The sequence below is a fragment of the Pithys albifrons genome, chromosome 1 (assembly GCF_047495875.1).
Source record: "Pithys albifrons albifrons isolate INPA30051 chromosome 1, PitAlb_v1, whole genome shotgun sequence".
NCBI lineage: Eukaryota > Metazoa > Chordata > Aves > Passeriformes > Thamnophilidae > Pithys > Pithys albifrons.
The window spans coordinates 13396090-13415144 of record NC_092458.1 but is presented as its reverse complement, the minus strand read 5'-3'; the positions used below and the strand labels follow the sequence as shown (position 1 = coordinate 13415144).

General features: G+C 36.5%; 1 protein-coding gene across 1 annotated transcript in view; it reads right to left on the bottom strand.

Annotated features, from left to right (window-relative positions):
- ANOS1 (anosmin 1) overlaps window positions 1-19055 on the bottom strand; it is a 136197-nt gene that overhangs the window by 27908 nt on the left and 89234 nt on the right. Inside the window, exons 6-9 of the mRNA XM_071564831.1 lie at window positions 18097-18226; window positions 7453-7655; window positions 4836-4983; window positions 1727-1876 (exon numbers count right to left, since the gene is read on the bottom strand). Of these exons, the coding sequence (XP_071420932.1) occupies window positions 1727-1876; window positions 4836-4983; window positions 7453-7655; window positions 18097-18226 (631 nt within the window). The remainder of the gene's footprint in view (window positions 1-1726; window positions 1877-4835; window positions 4984-7452; window positions 7656-18096; window positions 18227-19055) is intronic.

Genomic DNA, 19055 nt, shown 5'->3' with positions numbered 1-19055 from the left:
AACAGAGTGCCAAGAACTGAACCTCAGCTCAGAGAGAGACGCTAGGCATCTCTAAGCCTTCTATAAATGAGCTGTCTTGGTTTCCCTCTGTTTTCAGTAAAGAAGTGAGGCATCTCCAGAGAGCAATTCTGCTGCTGAGGGGCATGAATTGCTTCAGAAGTCACCTGCTTTTCTTTTCTGACTATAAAAGGAGCTTGAACAATGAGTTGACATCTCACTTGCAAAAAGCTAAAGTTTAAGGTGTTCAGTCCCAGCCAAGCTTGGAATATATAAATCTCACTTTGGATAATGAAAACCACATTTTTAGGTAAACAATATCCCCAATTAAAAATGTCACACTTTTTACTTAAACTCTGAATTATTCCAGCTTTTCATGAAGCTACCCAGAAATGAAACATAATGGGGAAGCTAGAAAAAAGAAAACTAGCATAGCCAAGACATGGACAAACATTTGCAGTCTGTATGAACTCAGACTGAATCAAAGCTTGCAGATTTTATAGAGAAATAAAGACGGATCTGAAAGTAATTGACAGAGCAGGGCTTGGAAGGTAATTATTCAAATGGGCAGGCACTTTTTAAAAAGCAAAGGATACCTCTCACAACCTGCACAATTCAGTGTGACAAATTCTTCTGTTACATAGCATAACTGAACGTTTATATAGCCTATCCTCATTCAGGGTAATGCTGCATATACCTAAACCCAAAAGCTCTTAAATATTTCTGAAATTCTTTGAAAAATTCCGGACAAAAAGGTGATTATTTACTCTGTAACCCTTTACTTCAAACAGAAAAATTGAACGGATTTTATTTAGTAGTACTGCTACATATGTAGATTGCTCCAAGTTAGAACACTAACAGTGTTAGCATGGTTTGAAGTAACAGCATATGAACATGTAATGGCTAAGCTGGAGCAATTTGTAGCAATCTATATGCTCCTAGAGGACAAGAAAGGAAAATCTCTTTTGTTATTTCTGAATCTGATTAGATACTTTAAATTTATGACATTTTCCTGTAAACTGGAAGATGAAACCAAAAATTTTTTTAGATTTTTCTGAAAACCAGAAGGATGTAGCCTAGTAGAAAACCAAGATTTTTTCAGTGGTTGTGACCAGCTATTCATTCTCTTCTAATTCAAAGTGACTGATACAGTATGGCATAAAGCCTATTGTGGCCCTACAGTGAGCCAGTATAGCTCTAAATTTTGTGATTCAAACTATATTTTAGTTTCTGTTACATCACTGCTTGATTTCCATATGTATTAATTTCCTGACTCATTTCTCAAATGAGAAAGTTCAACAAGACACACTGCAGTGGCATCCAGCACAAAACCTGCCCTGGAATTCTATGTGCTTGAGACCCTCCAAACTCACTCTAGGGGGACAACATTCATATGTTTCTCAGAGCTTTTGTGACTTAGGCCAAATTTTGCTATTTGAAACTTCACAGAGGTAATTCCTACTGAAATAAAAATTGTCTCAGCTATGTGAAGATTCAGCATACCAACACAATTGACTGTGATTTTTGTATAGCTGATTCATGTAATTTCCTTCTGTGAGACATTTACACAGACAAAACAGTGAGAGGAGAGGCAATAAAAGAGGGATAAAAGGATGGGTGTTGGATTTAACTCTGAAATACTGTATGGTATTGTATTAATCTTCTACAACTCTGAAATAGATAATAAGAGTCTTCCTTCAAAAAATAGTAAAACAAAAATTTGACAAACCTGTCTTCTTCCAGTAGACTTTGACCTGAAGTTGATTGTCCTGATAGAAAGGAGTTCCAATTTTAAGGAAACGAGTTGTTTTCCGTCTTTGAAAGGTTGGGTAAGGATCTACCAGTCCTTTCTGTGGTTTCCCAGCAGATGCCCGTTCCTCTGCAATACACATAACAATCTGCAAACTACTTAGTTGAGTACAGTGCTATACAATTACTATGTTAACTGTGCTGAAATTCAGAAAATAATGTTTTCATCCAAATTATCTTATTTCAGTATCTTACCTAAATGAAATTAATAAAAAGAACAAAGTGCTCGTAATAGTTGAAAAGAATATCACTTGTTTGAAATTCAGCCAAAGAAAATATTTTAAAAAGTGACAGAAAAACATGAATGTATTATTGTATGAAAATGCTCTGCAAATTTTCCAAAGAATCATAAGGAAAGGGACTGTATTTATAGATAAGAATAAGAAATGTTAACACACTGCCTTTTTAAACAGACACAGTATCTAGCAGTAGTTCTGTATAATCATTCACAGTCTTTATATTCATGCAGCGTTTGAATATGCACAAAATCCAAGGACGACTTTGAGTGTAACCCACAGAGTGTCACATGTGGTTATTACATCAAAGTCAATATAGTCCTTTGGTATGCTATATAAGAGCACTGTGATCAGATTAGAGATCTTTCTTGCTCACTTTCCTGTTTCTAACAGTGAATGATGAATGCTTAGGAAAACACTGCAAGAGCAGAATTTTCTTTCAGGAATTCCCTTGGTTATATGTGCCTACCTTCCAACAAGCAATGGTAATGGGATGTCCTTCATCAACCCTTTTGTTTGGCGACAATTTATCAACATTTATCAGAGTTGACAGTATTTTCAGATATTTTCAGTAGAAAAGACAGCAATGTTGATTCAAATTGCACTTTTCATTGCACACTTGCAAATATATCAAATCCAATTAAGAAGATCAGATTATAAACAAAAAAGTTGTATTTAATTCAGTATTATGCCTAAATGAAAACTGAAGAGTTCAATAATTAGGAAGTGATAAATTATTACTTACATACTTGAGAGAAAGAGGGAAACACTCAGGCTCCAATAATTGTCACGAACAACATACAAACAAACATTTTGCCTCACGAGTAACATATAAAATTGACCATTTTGCTTATGCAAAGCTTCAGTGGAAACTCACTTGCTTTATGGACAAATTTTACTTTCTCAGCCCTTCCTTGAATCTGGCGCAACTCTTCATTTTCTTCATTTGTTTTACATTACAGTGAAAGTACCTAACTTGAGGAAATTCTTTCTCAAGGTAACCATAATGTTTCTACTGCATAAATGGAAATCAAAAAGTGACAGAGAGAAGAACAAACTAAAATCTTTTAGATATTCGTCAACTTAAAGTATTTTAATTTTATTAAATCTCTGCTTTGCTATTCTTTGTCTGCTCCACTTCCAGAAAAACCAGGACACCAATTTAGAATATTTCTATATAAAGATCAAGGAAGAGTCTTGCTGTATTTCCCAGAAGTGAAGCATACAAATATAGTGAGGAAACGTATTTCTGAGTGTGGGGAAATATAATGCCAGAGGGCTGGGGTCAAAGCTCACAGAGGTCTGTAGGACTAAATTACTTCAGTGGGTTATGGACAATCTCTATTCTGACAATAGGACCATACACCTAAAAACCAGAGCTTAATTCCACACAGAGCAGAGCATCTGACAGTGGGACTTCAGCAAAATTGGTGTGGTGCTTCTGTTACTTCCCAAAGGCTATGGAAGTCCCAAAATAAAGACAGGCCATGAATGTCATGTCCTAGATAATATTTCAGGCCTTTTTCATATTTCTCCATCTGCTTCTGAGTATTCTCAAAAGTACCTCAAGCAGGACTGGTTCTGTATGTAAGTAACTTGAATGAGATTCAGAAAATGAATTTACATCTCCTCTAGGAGTAGTTTTTACTTGCTTTTCTATGTAAGCTGTAATTTAGTAAATATTTTAAAAATGTCTCAAAAGGTCTAAATATATTCAGGAGAGTTCTCTTATTCAATAAAATGTGTGATATTGGTGGTTTAGGTTCAAAGAATCTCGAATCCTTTACCTCACAGCTTTAATAGAAAGGATGTTCATATTTGTCTAGAAATTTATCACTGAAATACTCTACTTTAAAACAAATGTGTGTTTTAGTTCTTGTAGGCATGAATTTCCAGACAAGAAGAAAATACTGCTCATTACCTAAATAGATGTCCATAATTTTAACAGAAGAGTCAAATACTTTAAGTATATAAGAACACAAAAATACAGTTCTCAGTATAGTTTCACTCTAGTTTAAAAAAAACAATACAATTAACGAATCTTTCAGTACAAAAAGGTCACCTCAGTAAAGCAAAAGACATTGGAAAGTCTGTACTAATTACGCATAAGTAGATTGCACACTTTCACAGAGACTATTAATGGACTGTTTTCTGAAGCAAAGCAACCAAGGACAGGCCAGAGTATTCAAGCAAAATTGCAGAAGGAATTCAAATCTAGCTGTGGCAATGCTAGGAAATTTGATAGGTAATTTGAGTGTGGGTCCTATATAAGCAGTATTTTCAGAATGCATTGCTTGTCAGGCATGGAACATTTTAGATTTCCAAAGAAGAGACAATGCTTTATATCAATTCATAGCAGATACATATTTCTGTGGTTCAAGAACACGAATTAATAGGCTACTAAAAATAGCCAGGATTTGAAAGACATTGCAGGTTAACACTGTCTAGTTAAGACAAAGACACAGAAATGGTTTTATTCCAGCCACTGACAAATATAGTCAGTATTTATACCTGTATGGCATCTAAAGAATACTAACACTGTAGTCATATAGATACTTCATTGCAGTTGCTTTTAGGTGAGTAGGATCTAATGCAAAGAATCAGGACAAAACTGGCACCGATTTTGAGATAAGAAATTTAACGTGGGAAGGTTATTCAACTTGACCAAGAGAGGATCGTTGTGCTATGAAACAGCCTGCTTTAATATTTTTTTTTAGAAATTATTATCTAAAACATTCAAATTCCAGATAAAGAAGAGAAAAAACATTCAGAAGATTGAATAGGATTACTCACTATTATTCCTGATGTCCTGAGTTGTGCTAAAATGGAGAGAAACCTTAGCGCTTTTTAGGCGTATCTGACCCCAGCGTGTTACTGCCTGCAGTTCTACATTGTAGTTGCTGTTGGGTTGGAGCCCCTCCAGGACCACATAATTTTGGGCCTATAATAGAATAAATATACAGAGCTGTTATAGTATTGCTGAAATGTAGGTCTTTATTAAAAGCAGGCCTGTTATCTTAGGCACACTACTTTTTTGAAATTAGAAAACTCATGTATAAATTTCAGAGCAAAATTTCCTTTTTAAAAAAAATCTCTTTTATTGGACTCTGGTTTTCTGTGTCATTTTAAAATACTAACCTTCTTGATGTTGACATAATTTTAGCAGTTCCTTGGAAATCCCAAACCTATTGTTTAGGCCAAAACTAAGGGATTTTCTTTCACATGAAAAGTTTTTTCTTATGCCAAAATCATTTTAGCCAAAGGAATTTAAATGTTCTAGTCCCCAATTTCTGTGTTAGTAAAGCAATTGAAAGCTTTTTCTAGAGACAGCCAGTCTGAAGACAGCTAAAATCCAACATTTAACACATTTTTCAATATTTTCTATTTGTTTCAACTCTTGAAAATAAAAATAAAAAAAACCCAAACACCAACCAAAAATAAAAATACCCCTTCATTGGTAAGAATACTTTATAAAATGGAAAATATAATAGAAAAAAATACAGTTTTCAGTGTCATGGCAGTGTCTTTAATGGGGAAACAACAAAGTAGGTTTACCTTTTTCCAGTCAATAACCTATAAATTAAGGCACGTCACACAATATTACAAAGATATCCAGGCTTCTCAATAGTCTTACAGGTTAATTATAAAAATGTCCCTCTAGCCCATGTTCCAGGTGGAAGACACTACTTCATGTTTTTTTAAAATTCCTTGTGCCTTTAAAGCTTGACAGTCAATCCAGAGAGAAAAAGATAACCATGTACCCATGTAATCATCCCATATGTAACACTTGGAATGTTAAAAAGGAATTGCCAAAAGCATTTAGCATTAATTATATTGACTTATTTTGTGCTGAGATATTGACTGGAACTCTTGATTAACAGTGTTAATATTGTAGTCAAATTAACTGAATGCCTCCATGGAATGACTTCATATGGAAATCAGTATAAAATTATTTTAGTTAGGCTACATCTAAAGGCTAAAACAGGGCAAAACCAACCTTTAATGATTTTTGAAAATTAAGTTTTTTCCACCTTTCCTTTTTTTTCTTTTAAATTTTCCAGCATTTTCTATTTTTAGCCTAAGAGTTGCTATAATATTTAAATGATCATTGATCAGCAATAGCATCTTCAGCATCCTGCAGGCAGACCTGAATATCACTGTCACTGTTGTACAGTTTCATGACAGGCTGCAGAAGAAAGAAGTACAATAAAACAGTAGCAATATGAAAGATATTGTAAGAGCCTGCCTTTTCTATAAAATATGCCTCGATTCTTGTGTATTTCCCTATACTGAAAATCAGAACTTGGTCCCAATTACTGTATTGTCCTATACTGGACTGGATCTGTTTTAATATATTTGTATGTGAGATGTACTCTATGGAAAGTGCAAAACCAACATTAAAGATCCAGTTCAATTTTAAAATTCTCTGGGGTTTTTCATTTAAGGACCAGCTTGTAAAGAGAAAGCTTCCTGATATCCTTAGGCTGAAGACTCTGCCCTGAAGATCTCATGCCAATGCAAACTTTCCTGAGGAACACAAACTTTTCTATACAATACAGCCCAACCCTACTCCTATCTTGCCAGGATAATTTTTTTAGAGGTCAATAAAGAACTAACCTTTTCTGTGCAAATCTTGCATGATTTCATCACACAGCCTTCATTGCCTTTATTTCTCTAAGGCTTTGATGACTGAGGGACAGAGAAGGAACTATGGCCCTCTGACTTGTCATTCATCCCAGCTCAAGTGGGCTGGCTGAGCCAAAACATAGTGTTAATGTAGGCATGGGACTGAATTCTCACAATGCACCTACACACAAGACACTAAGAATCAACTTCAACCTGTTATCTGTAACTGATTTCTATTTCTTTTAATTACTTTAAAATAATATGTAATATACTTAAGGATATCATAACAGAAAGGTTTCCAGTAAAGCAACATTTAGTATATAATTCAAGAAATTAATTCCTTGCTGCTAAGGAGAATGTTTTTCCTTTGGACCTATACCATATTTAATGGCTATTCTCCATGATGGTGACATAGGCTTTATTTGCATAGTGAAAGAATGTGACAGATGATGCTAGGCTTTTTAAAAACAAGCACTGCATCTTTAAAAAGCATGAATAGAATAAGCCTGAATTTAGAGGACTAACAGCATTTAACTTTCTATTCATCTTCCCTGAAAAATCTTACAGTATTTACCTTCATTTTAAGCCAGAAGTTTATTTCTCTCCCTGAGTTTAGTGTAAGATAGAGACCCAAATTGTTTATGGGCTTGCTGATATTAAAAACTAAGGCCATTAGTTTATCAGCTGCTGAAATCATTCAGTTTGTCAAGTATTTTATATTTACACTATATTTTGTGCCAGAAATAAGGCAGATTTCTGTCCCACTTATTAATTTCTTTCTTACCCCATCAGTAATCTTCCTTCTCTTTTTTTTCGCTGGAATTACATATTTGCTGTATGTCCAGCTCCAGAAGACTTTGTAGTGGTGCACAGGGATATCAGGCTCTTCTGGAAGATCCCAGGTAATCATTACATTTACACTCCCATCATTGTTTGCACTGATATTGGCAATTCTCATATTAGACGGAGCTGGTGGAGCAGATGGATCTGGAATTTAAAATAAAGAGACTCTAAACTAAAGACAATCTCCAGTAAGGTAGATTATCTTCATCTTATATATTTACCACACATACATGAGCTGGATTAAACACTCTAAATACACTTAGGAAAATTTAGGCAAAGATTTTCCATAACTGGTATGGCTTCTTGCAAATTCTAGAAATTCAAAATCTAGTGAAGTAAAAATTATGGGTTAGCATCTAGTTTTGTTATTACTCTGTGCTGTGAATAGTTCAGAAACATTATGAAACTTAATCAAAATATACTAGCTATCAGATTTACTTCCATCATTCTGTACTTTAAATGCATAGTGAGTGCAAAACACTCAAGTTCTACAAGTGGTATTGTACAGTTACCACAGAATTATATGGTAGAAACACTGAATATCTTTTTGATGCTGCCAGATAATTATCATATGATAAAATTATGTTTCAACATGTTGAATATTTCTAAAATTCTAATATTGGTATCTATCACCATGGGACATAAACACTTCCTTAGAATTAATGCAATTAAATGTAATAATATTTATGCTGTGATGGAAGTCTATAGGGATTTTTGTAGAACAACAAAAAGTAGTTACATTCCCCTGTTATTTCTTTTACTATTCTGGCTCAATTCCTGGTCAGTATCAACTGAGATAATAGTTGTCAGCTGTTTCTGTGCTAACTCTAGAGTCAAAAAGGACACCTGACAATCAAAAGCTTAAATATTGAATCTTTTCCAATACTGAATGTAAGATACTCCTTGTGGATTTAGTATATAATATCCTGGCCCAAAGTAATGTGAATCAATGGAAATTTTGCAACTGAGCTTCTGAAAGTCCAATTTGCTGTTTAGCAACTCCTACCTTTTAACCCCCATCTTTTTTTAAATGGCTGTAGTAGCCAAAAATACATGACAAAATAAAAGGAAACTGCAAAACCAAAATTTACATAGAAGTAAGCAATGAAACAAACAAACTAAAAAGTATATCAAGCACAGTAAAGGAAATTCATAGTAATTAAGACATGTTGAGAACCTATAGCCAAATAAGCCATCACTTATTTGCCAGAAATAAAACTGGAGCTGCACAGAGGGAACACCAGACATTCAGTTACTGTGTGGTTCACCTGCATTTTTTATAATGGTAAATGAGCTGTTAAATAAACTTTCCAGGCATACCAAAGTTCATTAGATAATCCCGATGACAAATGGTCTCACTGAAAAATTCCATCATTTACTTCATAAAAAAAGATACATTTAAATAAAGACAGTATTTTGCTTTTAAAGATCAGCAGATGTGAAATAATGGCTTATTCCTGTTATTGAACAGGACTCTTGCTTAAATATCAATGGATATTCCTCACACATGCCATTTTACTTAAGTAGTAATGGATGCCTCTGTGTCCTCGTACACATAACTCAACCTAAGTTTTGGCCATAAAAGTTACAAAGCATACTTAGGAATTCTGAAAACTTAACATAATTTTCAAACAATAAGAATACCTTAGTTCTCATTTGGTTTTTTCTTAATCCACTTACAAGCCAGCTGCTTTTATTTTAATGGCTTTGGAGAAGCTCTGCTTGTGCTGGTTTTGTCTAGGGTAGAGTTAATGTTTTGGATTTGTGTTGAACACAGAGTTGATAATATAAGATGTTTTTGTTATTGCTGAGCAGGGTTTACACAGAGCCAAGGCCTTTTCTGCTTTTTGTGCTGCCACACTGGTGAGAAAGTTGGGGGTTCATGGGAGGCTGGGAAGAGACACAGTCAGGACAGCAGACCTGTCCTAGTTCAGCAGGAGGGACCAGCTAACCCTGTGTGGGGGTGATCAAAGCTGTGTATTCTACCCCCTCTATTCATTCCCCAAGAACAGTGGGCCATTAGCAGCAGCTGCCCAGGGAGCCATTATCACCTTCACACCCAGCCTGAGGGGGGCGGAGCTGCTAATGGGCCATCAACAGCTCAACACCCCCTGGCTCCCAGAGTTAATCACCCATTGTGTGAGTCCCCGCCCAGGGGGAGGGACTGAGTGCTCCCTGAGGGTACATAAGTGGTGGGTAAGAAGACCTCGGGAACTTCTCGTCGGATCCAGAGCAGCAGCAGGACCTCGACAGCAGGAGATCACCGCTCTCGCCCAGACCACAGCCCTCGCCTGCACCAACAGGTTTTTCTTTTCCTTTTGCTCTGGACTTGGGGGAACCACAGGGGTCTCAGCACAAGGGCAAACAAACCCCCTTGGGTTTGTGCCCCAGGACACTGGGTTATACTGCTGGGGTATTGTGAGTTGAAAGCAATTTCCCTTGTGTGTCAGTGTTGTTATTGTAATATTATTATTAAATTTTAGCTCTGACTTATAATCTCTCTCGTGGTGAGTTCATTTCCCCTGCTGGTTCACCTTCAAACCAGCACAAGACCCCAACTGACCAACAGGATATTCCAGACCATGTAACAACATGCTCAGTATATAAAGCTGGGGGGAAGAAGAAGAAAGGAGGGGATGTTTGGAATCGTGGCATTTGTCTTCCCAAGTAACTGCTGTGCATGATGGGGCCCTGCTCTCCTGGAGACGGCTGGACACCTGCCTGCCACCAGGAAGCAGCGAATTAATACTTTAATTTGTGTGCACAGCATTTGCTTTCCCTATTTAACCGTCTTTATCTCAACCCACAAGTTTTCAATTCTCTCCCAGATTCTGCTGGTGGAGGAGTGAGTGAGCAGCTGCAGGGGGCTTGGTGGCTGGATGGGGTGAAACCATGACACCTGAGAGGTAGCCCAACACTCAGTCTTAAAGTATATAAAACTATTTATACCAGAATGAATAAATTAAAGAAAAATTTAGCTAAATGGTTTGTACTATTTTCTGATATGACTTTTGATTTGCTTCTACTGTTTAATAAAATATATAAATATAAAATGAAATTTAGGTACAATAAATACAAAGAGAATCATGATTCATACATCTAAAACCATTATTAAGCATTAATCTTCACTAATTTAAAATGCTTGGTGGGAGCAGTTATGGTATATAAGAATGTACTAGGGAAATAAAACATTTATAACCTGAAGTGCAACATGATCATATTACTGTAGGTGAATTATTCAGGTGTTGTCCCAGAAGTACTATGCATCATGTATTATGTATACAAAACATATGGGACAGAATGAAAGTGTTTCTGAGAATATGTCTTCCCAAACAGTCAGATATAAGCAAAACCAATTCTAAGTAAAAACTTGTTTGCCCTCATTCTACATCTACAGGAGACTGAGATTCATTTAAAAAAAATCTGTAAGTTAAATGAAATAACTCTTCTGGATAAGGTGTATTACATGATTTAAAATGTTTTGAAGTTCTATTCACCAATTTTTTTTAGGTCCAAATGACCAAATTTAGATTCTTCCTCTTCAAATGTTTCTATCCCCATCCCAGAAAAAGAAAACAGTAAGGAAAAACTATGTACTTGCTGAAACCAATAGATCGTTTCTTCTGAATTCTACAATATCAGCATTTCACCCTCTATCATTTATAATTACACAGTTTATTAAAATCATTATCAGTAGAGTTTTTTCTGTGCTCACTAGAAACAGTTCAGTCAGCAAACAAAATGCTGATCCACGTTTGAAAGAAAACCTATCAGTGTTTCTACTTTCCCATGTGAGAATGTAAACATTGTATTAAAAATCATTGAGTAATTATAGTTAAGGAAGGAAAGAATGTCCTCTTAGAAGGAATATACATGTGAAATAATACAGCAATAGCAGACATTTTCCTGAGTGGCCTCTTTCTTCAAAGCCACTTTTGCAAGCCTCGCAAATGTCACCCACAAAAATGCCTTTGAACAATAAGGAACAGTGGTGGTGATAGTAGTAGAAGACAGAAAGGAGATCTGCAGCTGAGACATGAAAAAGTGAGACATTTTAAAGTGGTATGTGTTCTATAAGAGCTTTTTTAAAAGTAGTAGACTAAGCTGGAGAAAACAATAAGCTAGAAAGATGTAAGATATCAAATTTAAAAAACTTAATCAGTTTTGCATTTAATCACTGGGAATAAAAAGCCTGTCTGATTGTATGTATAGATGCAACAGTAAAATATTTCTTGGATTTGGGGTGTATTACCTGAAATATGAAGCCACTTAGTGAGTGTTTTATACCAGTTGAGGATCCATTCCATATTAAGTATTTCAATACCATTATACAATATATTCACCTATTTCTATATATTTCTCTGACACTCATGATCATTACAAGTGACAGAATTATCATTTTGCAAGCTAAAACCCCAAGAATATTAATTTTTTCTTCATGTGAAAGGATTTAGTTTCATCAGCAAAACAGACAAGTGAGAAGGAATAGCAGAGTAAGATATTGCGACCTCTGTTATTAACAGGAAAAAAACATAGAACAACCAAAACACTATCACCAAAGAAAACACCCCAAAAAAACCAACACCCTTCTAGGCCTCTCAAAAAAAACAAGAATCCAGAAAAAAAACAAAGAAACTGTTAGGTGCAACATCATGTTCCTCCACAATGCATGCCAGCCAGTTACCAGCTAATAGATTAGTTGTTTTTTCCTGTGTTATTGAATGGAAAAGTCAGGCTTATACAAGGTGGTCTGTTATGTGTATGTCTATGTGGGTACTGAAAGCACTATACAACTCATGCTGAAATACTTCAAGGTCTAATAACTGGTACTAAATCATAAACTTTATATACATAAGGTGTTTGTTAATCTGACTATAAAGCTGAAGTGACATTCTGCTGACTATAAAGCCAACAACCATTCTACTGTTAGTCTTCATATACCTGTGATCCCTCTGATTGACTGCTCACATGTATAATTCAGATACATGAACATTAAATTACTTGAATGGAAACTGCTGTCAGTTTTTCAAATGCAAATTCTGAAATTTTATATACACAAATTTATCTGAGTGTTACATCAAATTCTTTGGTTTGCAGAAAGAGTGATGCTAGTTGCAGCTTTTCCTTTGCATTTTATACTACAACTCAAATAAAATAGAAGTCTTTCTATATATACTAGATTTTGGCACAGACAGCTGTCCTCAACTCTGAAAAAAATTCTGGTCTCAGCAGCCTGACAAGTAAATTGCTTCTCACTGTTAGAAATGATAGCTTCATTAGGTCAAGTCTGAAGCTGCTGTTCCAGCACTTGGACTAAGTACTGCATTTGTCTGGATTGTATTTGGCTTGAGTATACCCAAAGGACTTAAATTCTTGTCTTGCTGGCTACTCAGCCATCACAAGCAAAATTCTGCCTCCAGTCCCCAAAAGGGAGGATTTCTTGCTGCAAATAAAGGAAAAAAGAAAACCCTCACATCATCACCATTTCAAAACGCATATCTTCCCATACTCATATTTGTAAACATAGTGATAGTTTATATTTTCCAAAATTATTTCAAACAATAGAATCTGGAAACACTTTTGCAACCTTAAAAAACAGCACAGGCAAGATATACACAGGCATCACATCATACATGGCTGCAATGAATACACTCTGGATTTCAATGTGGCAACTGTAGTGAAAACAGTAAATGATTTGGAATATGTGTCAGAGAAGGGGATAATGGCATTGCAACCAGAATTCCCACTCTGAGCTGTAAAAGTGAGAGCAAGTTTGACAATAATTTAAATCATTTTTATGGAGCTTTTTCTGACTTAAAATAGATCTCCCGTTGCTATCTTTCAAACATTAGACCTTCCAACTCTAAAAATCTGCTGAAGCTGCTCTGCAGACAAGTTTCCAACCATTAAACAGTTCCAAGGCATAAGCGGGAGGACTGGCTTTGCCCAGTGGAAATGGCACACATAAACCAGCTGTGCAACAGTATAAAAAAATCATTGGTCTCAGAGGAGCAACAGAAAGAATTTTATTGCTGTGAGTGGGTGTCTGTTCTGGTTTTTCTAACACTCAGTAATGTATGCATGAAATACTTATGTGCAATGAAAACAATGTTGTCTGCTTCCTTTCTCTTGACAATCTATCCTGCATATGCTCGCAACTACCTTCACGATGAAGATAAAACACCTTTAGCAGAGGTAGAAGAATGAGATGGTTTGGGCTCATTGTGTTGATCTTATGGTCTCTTTTTCTCTCTGAAAATAGAACAGAACCTACCCACTGATCAGTGAGATATTATATTATATAGAAATGCCTAACACTGATTCCTCTAGTTAACTGTAGTCTTGGTTACTAAGAGTTCATTCTCATCACATACCATAAAAAGCTAGGAAAAAAATACCCTAAAAACTCTGAACTCTAAGGCAACAAATTAAAAATTTTATTACTAGTGCCAAGCAGCTTCTGATCAGTTAGGGTAGGCTATTCAGTGTCTGCTTACTGGGAGAAAAGCACAACTAGTTTTCATCCATGGAGATTGATTTATGGATTGTAGGAACAATTCTCTTCTGCTTTCAGAGGAAAAGAAAACAGCTTGGAGAGAGTCAGTCCAAGTATGAAGAGAAGTGTATTTGTATCTTTGGGAATCAAAAATGTTCTGCCAGGTATTCACTTAGTTTTATTTATTGCTGTTATTGCAAATCACTGCCACTCAGTTAAAGATGAAAAGGAAAGCACACACAATTTAAAAACCCTGAAAAGAGAAGTGGAAACCACTCTCAAAACAGAAAAAAGTTTTGATCAATTTTAGCTGACGTTATCAATGTAAAAGTCCATATGCAGAGTTCTACTTCTAGGGAAAAAAAACCTTTCCAAGAGCAGCATTCACTTCATTTTCTAGCCACTCCACTACAAACAGGCTTAGCCTAACCTGTTTCTTGTAATTTTGGAATTTTGTATTGGCAAAACAAAGCATCACCATACTCCCTGTGAAGGGTCATGTCAGACAAGCACATGCAAACACTTCATTTCCTCTATAAAAATAATTAAACAGTTTAAAAAAAACCAACTTTGCTTAAGCTTTGAATATTTAATAAATTCTCAGCAGTGTCATCTTGTTTATTTACTATTTACAAATTAATGCCATAGATGAACACATGAGGCAGTGTAAAAGCTAACAAACCTTCACCTCTAATGTTTACAGCCTAAGAGCATCAAAAGCTGCAGTAGATCAAACCTCAAAACATAACTAGATGAAGAATGGAAAGCTGAAATGCTTGATGCAGTCACTCTTGTTTTCCTGGTTTTGTCCTTTTCATTTCACTTCATTTTAAACTATTTTGGATAACAAGGAGCTTTATTTAGTGATGGAAAAGTTAATGGAAATTACCTGAGAAGACTTAACATTATTGTAAATAAAACAGAACTTTACTTTGCTGTGTCTAGTTAGAGATCATGTTTTTTGAATTTGCAAAAAGCACAGAACAGTATAAAACAGTATTGTGGTAACCAGACAAAATGTCTCTCTCCGAGTAATTACAATATGTTTTTGAATGCTCCTCTAAACAGCTTAAAATATTTAGTGACAGAGACTTCGTGGTGCCATACTTCTCCCTAGATTCAGATTAAATATCCTATTTGTGATCCTTTAGAGAAAAAAAACAAACTCAAATAATTTGCTATTCATTACAACTTACAAGCAATTGGTAAAAGTTCAGCATCTTGTGTGAGAAACTGTCTTAGGAATTGCTGTCATGTTTCCTGATCAAAGGGTTTCTCTTTGAAGAAAACTTCTGCTAAGTCTGACAAAGATAATAATCTTCTCTTGGTCTTGGCACAACATGGTGAAGTGAACACTGATGTGAATTTCTGTCCATGCTTCACATAAACATAGCACAGACAGGCAGCAACCTTTCAAAGGTGATGTGCCAAAATCCACTTTCCTTTTCCAAACTGGAGGTTAAATGTGCCTATAGGAGCTCAGCAGGGGCTAGTAGATGCTGGCACTCAAAAAACTAGGCACATCAAAGCAGCAGTTTCTTGCCTTTCAGCCAGGCAGGGGCCGCCACTTCCCACTGAGCTCCAAAGTAGTAATTAACTTTCTATGTGACACTGTAACTGCTGCCACTATGACTGCCTACCTGAGGACATGGAAGCTTAAACATCCCAACTGAAGCGTCCTAGTACCCTTTCCAGCAGCCAGCACCCAGCAGCACCTTCATGTGAGTCACCTAATGTGACCACACATTTCATCTGGCAATAATGACATCTTTATAAACAATCACTGGCAGTACTAAAGCCCCTAAAACAGTCAAAGAGCTGCCACAGAAGGATGATTTGGGCTACAAAGCTGATAGCTACCTGACCTTCTCTCTGTCCGACAATTCACAATTCTCTGCCAAGGGCTGGAGCTCAGATTCAAAAATTGTTATTCTGAGAGTGACAGAAGACTTTAGAAGAATGCTGAATATGTACTTTCTGCCATTATCAGAATCCACTTATTTTAATTTATTAAGTGACAGCATGCAGAGGTACTACTGTCTCCCACTGTCCTTGTCACAAAGTCCTGAAGTGCTCTGCTGCTCTGCACCTCCAGCAGACAGACATGAGCAGTTCTCAAGGAGAGCAAGTGCTTCAAGGGTTGCTGCAGAGAACACAGAAAAAGAGGACTCTGGTATTCATGTAATAGTTTCAAAACCACAAGCTGCTGACACTCAAATCACTGCCAGCTGGGAGACTATTCTGAAGAAATACCTCCATGTGCTTATCCTGCTCTTACATTGTTCTCCAGAAACCCACTTCTGGCTGAGGACAGATTCTGAGCTAAAGAGACATTCAGGATGACTTACCATGGATATTCTTATATTCATTACCAGTGTAGGTGTTTTGAGCAATACACTCCTGTGGCTAGCACACACAGTAGGGGATGAATATTTTGGAAAGTAATACAAATCCTGCCTGAAAATGTCACATTCAAAGCAAAACCTCAGTATTATCAAGATATACTTTTATGTAACTGTAGTGATAGTGGTTCCATGCAGAATAGTTGGAAAATGTTTACAAACACAGTAAACTGTCAATTATCTCAATTTAAAAGAAAGTGCCTGATTTCAACAACAAACTGCAGCACCTGCTTAAGAGCTGGTCATGAAGAAAACTGAAGAGAAAGGTTCTGCTGCTGAAGATTCCTTAAAGTAAGCTCAACACAGCTCAAAGGAACTGTATTTTTGATGTGATTGAGATGGTATGCTACTTAAGTACAATAAATTCTTAAAATATACTTCTTTTATACATGAAAAGGTTTGTGGTCACAGTAGTAATGTGATAGCTATGTCAGCCAACCTTCCAACCACAAATATGGTTATAGCACCAGAAAATTATTAAGTGAAACATATACTTATTCATTAAGTAATTAAACCATCCATACCAGCAAAAGTAGTTGCATGTCCCTACAAACGCACCTCCAGGAAGATTTTTTCTAGGATTGACTATGGCCAAACTGTAAGCTAAAAGCCAGCACATGAACTCACAGATGGCAACTGTCTGTACTGCAAGATAATTCTGTCTGCAGAAAGAGGAGCAAATCCATTCCCTGATGTATGTTAAGTTATACAAGAATAAGGATTCTGTCATTGGTAAAACAACAAGAAGTCCTTCTATTAGAAACTATCTCTATTAGTATAGTGAAGAGTGCTGGATCTCATTGTTTGTCACTAAAGTCAACTAACATGGTCTGGCTATGCCCAAATTATCGACTGTCTTTAAGAGAGGGTGACCACATCCCCTCATCTGCCTATTTGGGAATAGTTTCTGGTATGTGGTAACCCATATACTGTGCCTCAGAGTCATCCAGGAAAATTTTGCTTTGAGTGGGGCAAAAGCACACCAGGGACAATGCCAGGAACTTCACAGGATGGGAGAACTATTTCGACCTCCTCCATCCCCCAAGTACCATTTACTGGTACAGAAAAAATTTTCAAAATTACTTTATTATCCAAACCGTTGCAAAACTCAGAAATCTCAACAAAAATTACTACAATACTTTGTGGACCATCAGGCATGCCTTTCCAATGAATAGAAACACACTACTTCACATTTATACCCTTTTTTTATTCTTGCAATTAGTGGAAGGGGAAAATTATCTTAAGAGGGTCCACAGTTCCATCAAAACAATGCTGCTACAATTATTTTGATACTAGCAGCGCAATATTTCAATGCTCTGCTAAACATATGGCATCAATAAATTTCTCCTAACTAAAAAGAAGAAGTAAGATAAACCTTTCGGAACAACACATTGAAACACCAGTTTCTTCGTGTTTCATGATCAGGGTCATTTTTGACACCAATCATGTAGAAAATATTTAAAAGGAGGTTTATTCGTGGAGACCCCTTACTGATAAAAGAATAAGGGCACCTTTAACCTTTCATTCCTTTCCCAAATTCAAACAAATATCACATATTTCTAAAATCAGTGGCTAAACTATCCAAAAACCTACCTATTAAAAGCCTTCTGCCACAAAAGTGTGCAAGTTGCACACCACATGTGAGTGAGAGGAAGGTGAGTGGTGGACACAGCGAGTGAAAACTAACCTTTTGAGGATCGGAAGTGCTTGCTGGGTGCTGTGAAGCCTCTCGTCCCATGCACGTTCACAGCTGCCACGCGGAACTGGTACCACCTGCTTGCTCGGATGTCCGGCAGCCGAACCCGCTCATCTGTAGTCTGGTGGGGAAAATGTCACACTTACACTTGCTGTTCTGCCATGGATTTCATCTCCTGTGCAACAACAGTCAGTCCCACTGAATATGCACCAGTGTCACAGGCTCTGTGCAACCACCTCACCTGACTCGAACCATCATTCTGCATTGCAAAGCATTTATAACTGTGAACAAAATGATATAACCATCCAATTTTGTAGTGCATTGCAGTCTCTTCTAGAAGAAGTATCCTTTAGAAAACCAGTGAAGTGTTAAATTCAAAAAATTAGTTTTCAGTTATCACAACCTTCACCAGTGTTTACGGCCTAACTGTTCGTTCAGGTAACTCAGCTGTTCAGGGAACTCATTGCCTGGGTCACAGGACTCATTTCTCCAATTCTCAACTCTCAGAGAATAAGGGGTCCAAAATGGCTTAATGAAATCCAGTGATGTGAGAAGCCACTTTTTCTAGTTCATAGGAAACACAAAACTCTCAGGTAATGAATGTAAGCCTTCTTCAGATCTTTGACGCTTACATCAAAAAGACACTTACAGCCTTAACTCTTCCCTGCAGACTTTTCTCAGGTTATAGAAGGTGACCTTTCCTCTAACAACACCCACTGAGACTGCTAGTGTCATGAGTTCAATTCCAAATCCTCTGGGAAGAGCCTTAAACACTGAAATATGGCACAAGCATAGATGCACTCTGAACCATTTCAGTAGGAGGTGCTTTACTCTTTCTTATTTGGACCCTGCTTTCCTCTATGTTTTTTTCCCAATTAAACTTTTGAAGACCTATAGTCCACACTGTCTCTTTTTTTTTCCAAGGTACAAACACCAGAACTGGCACAGCC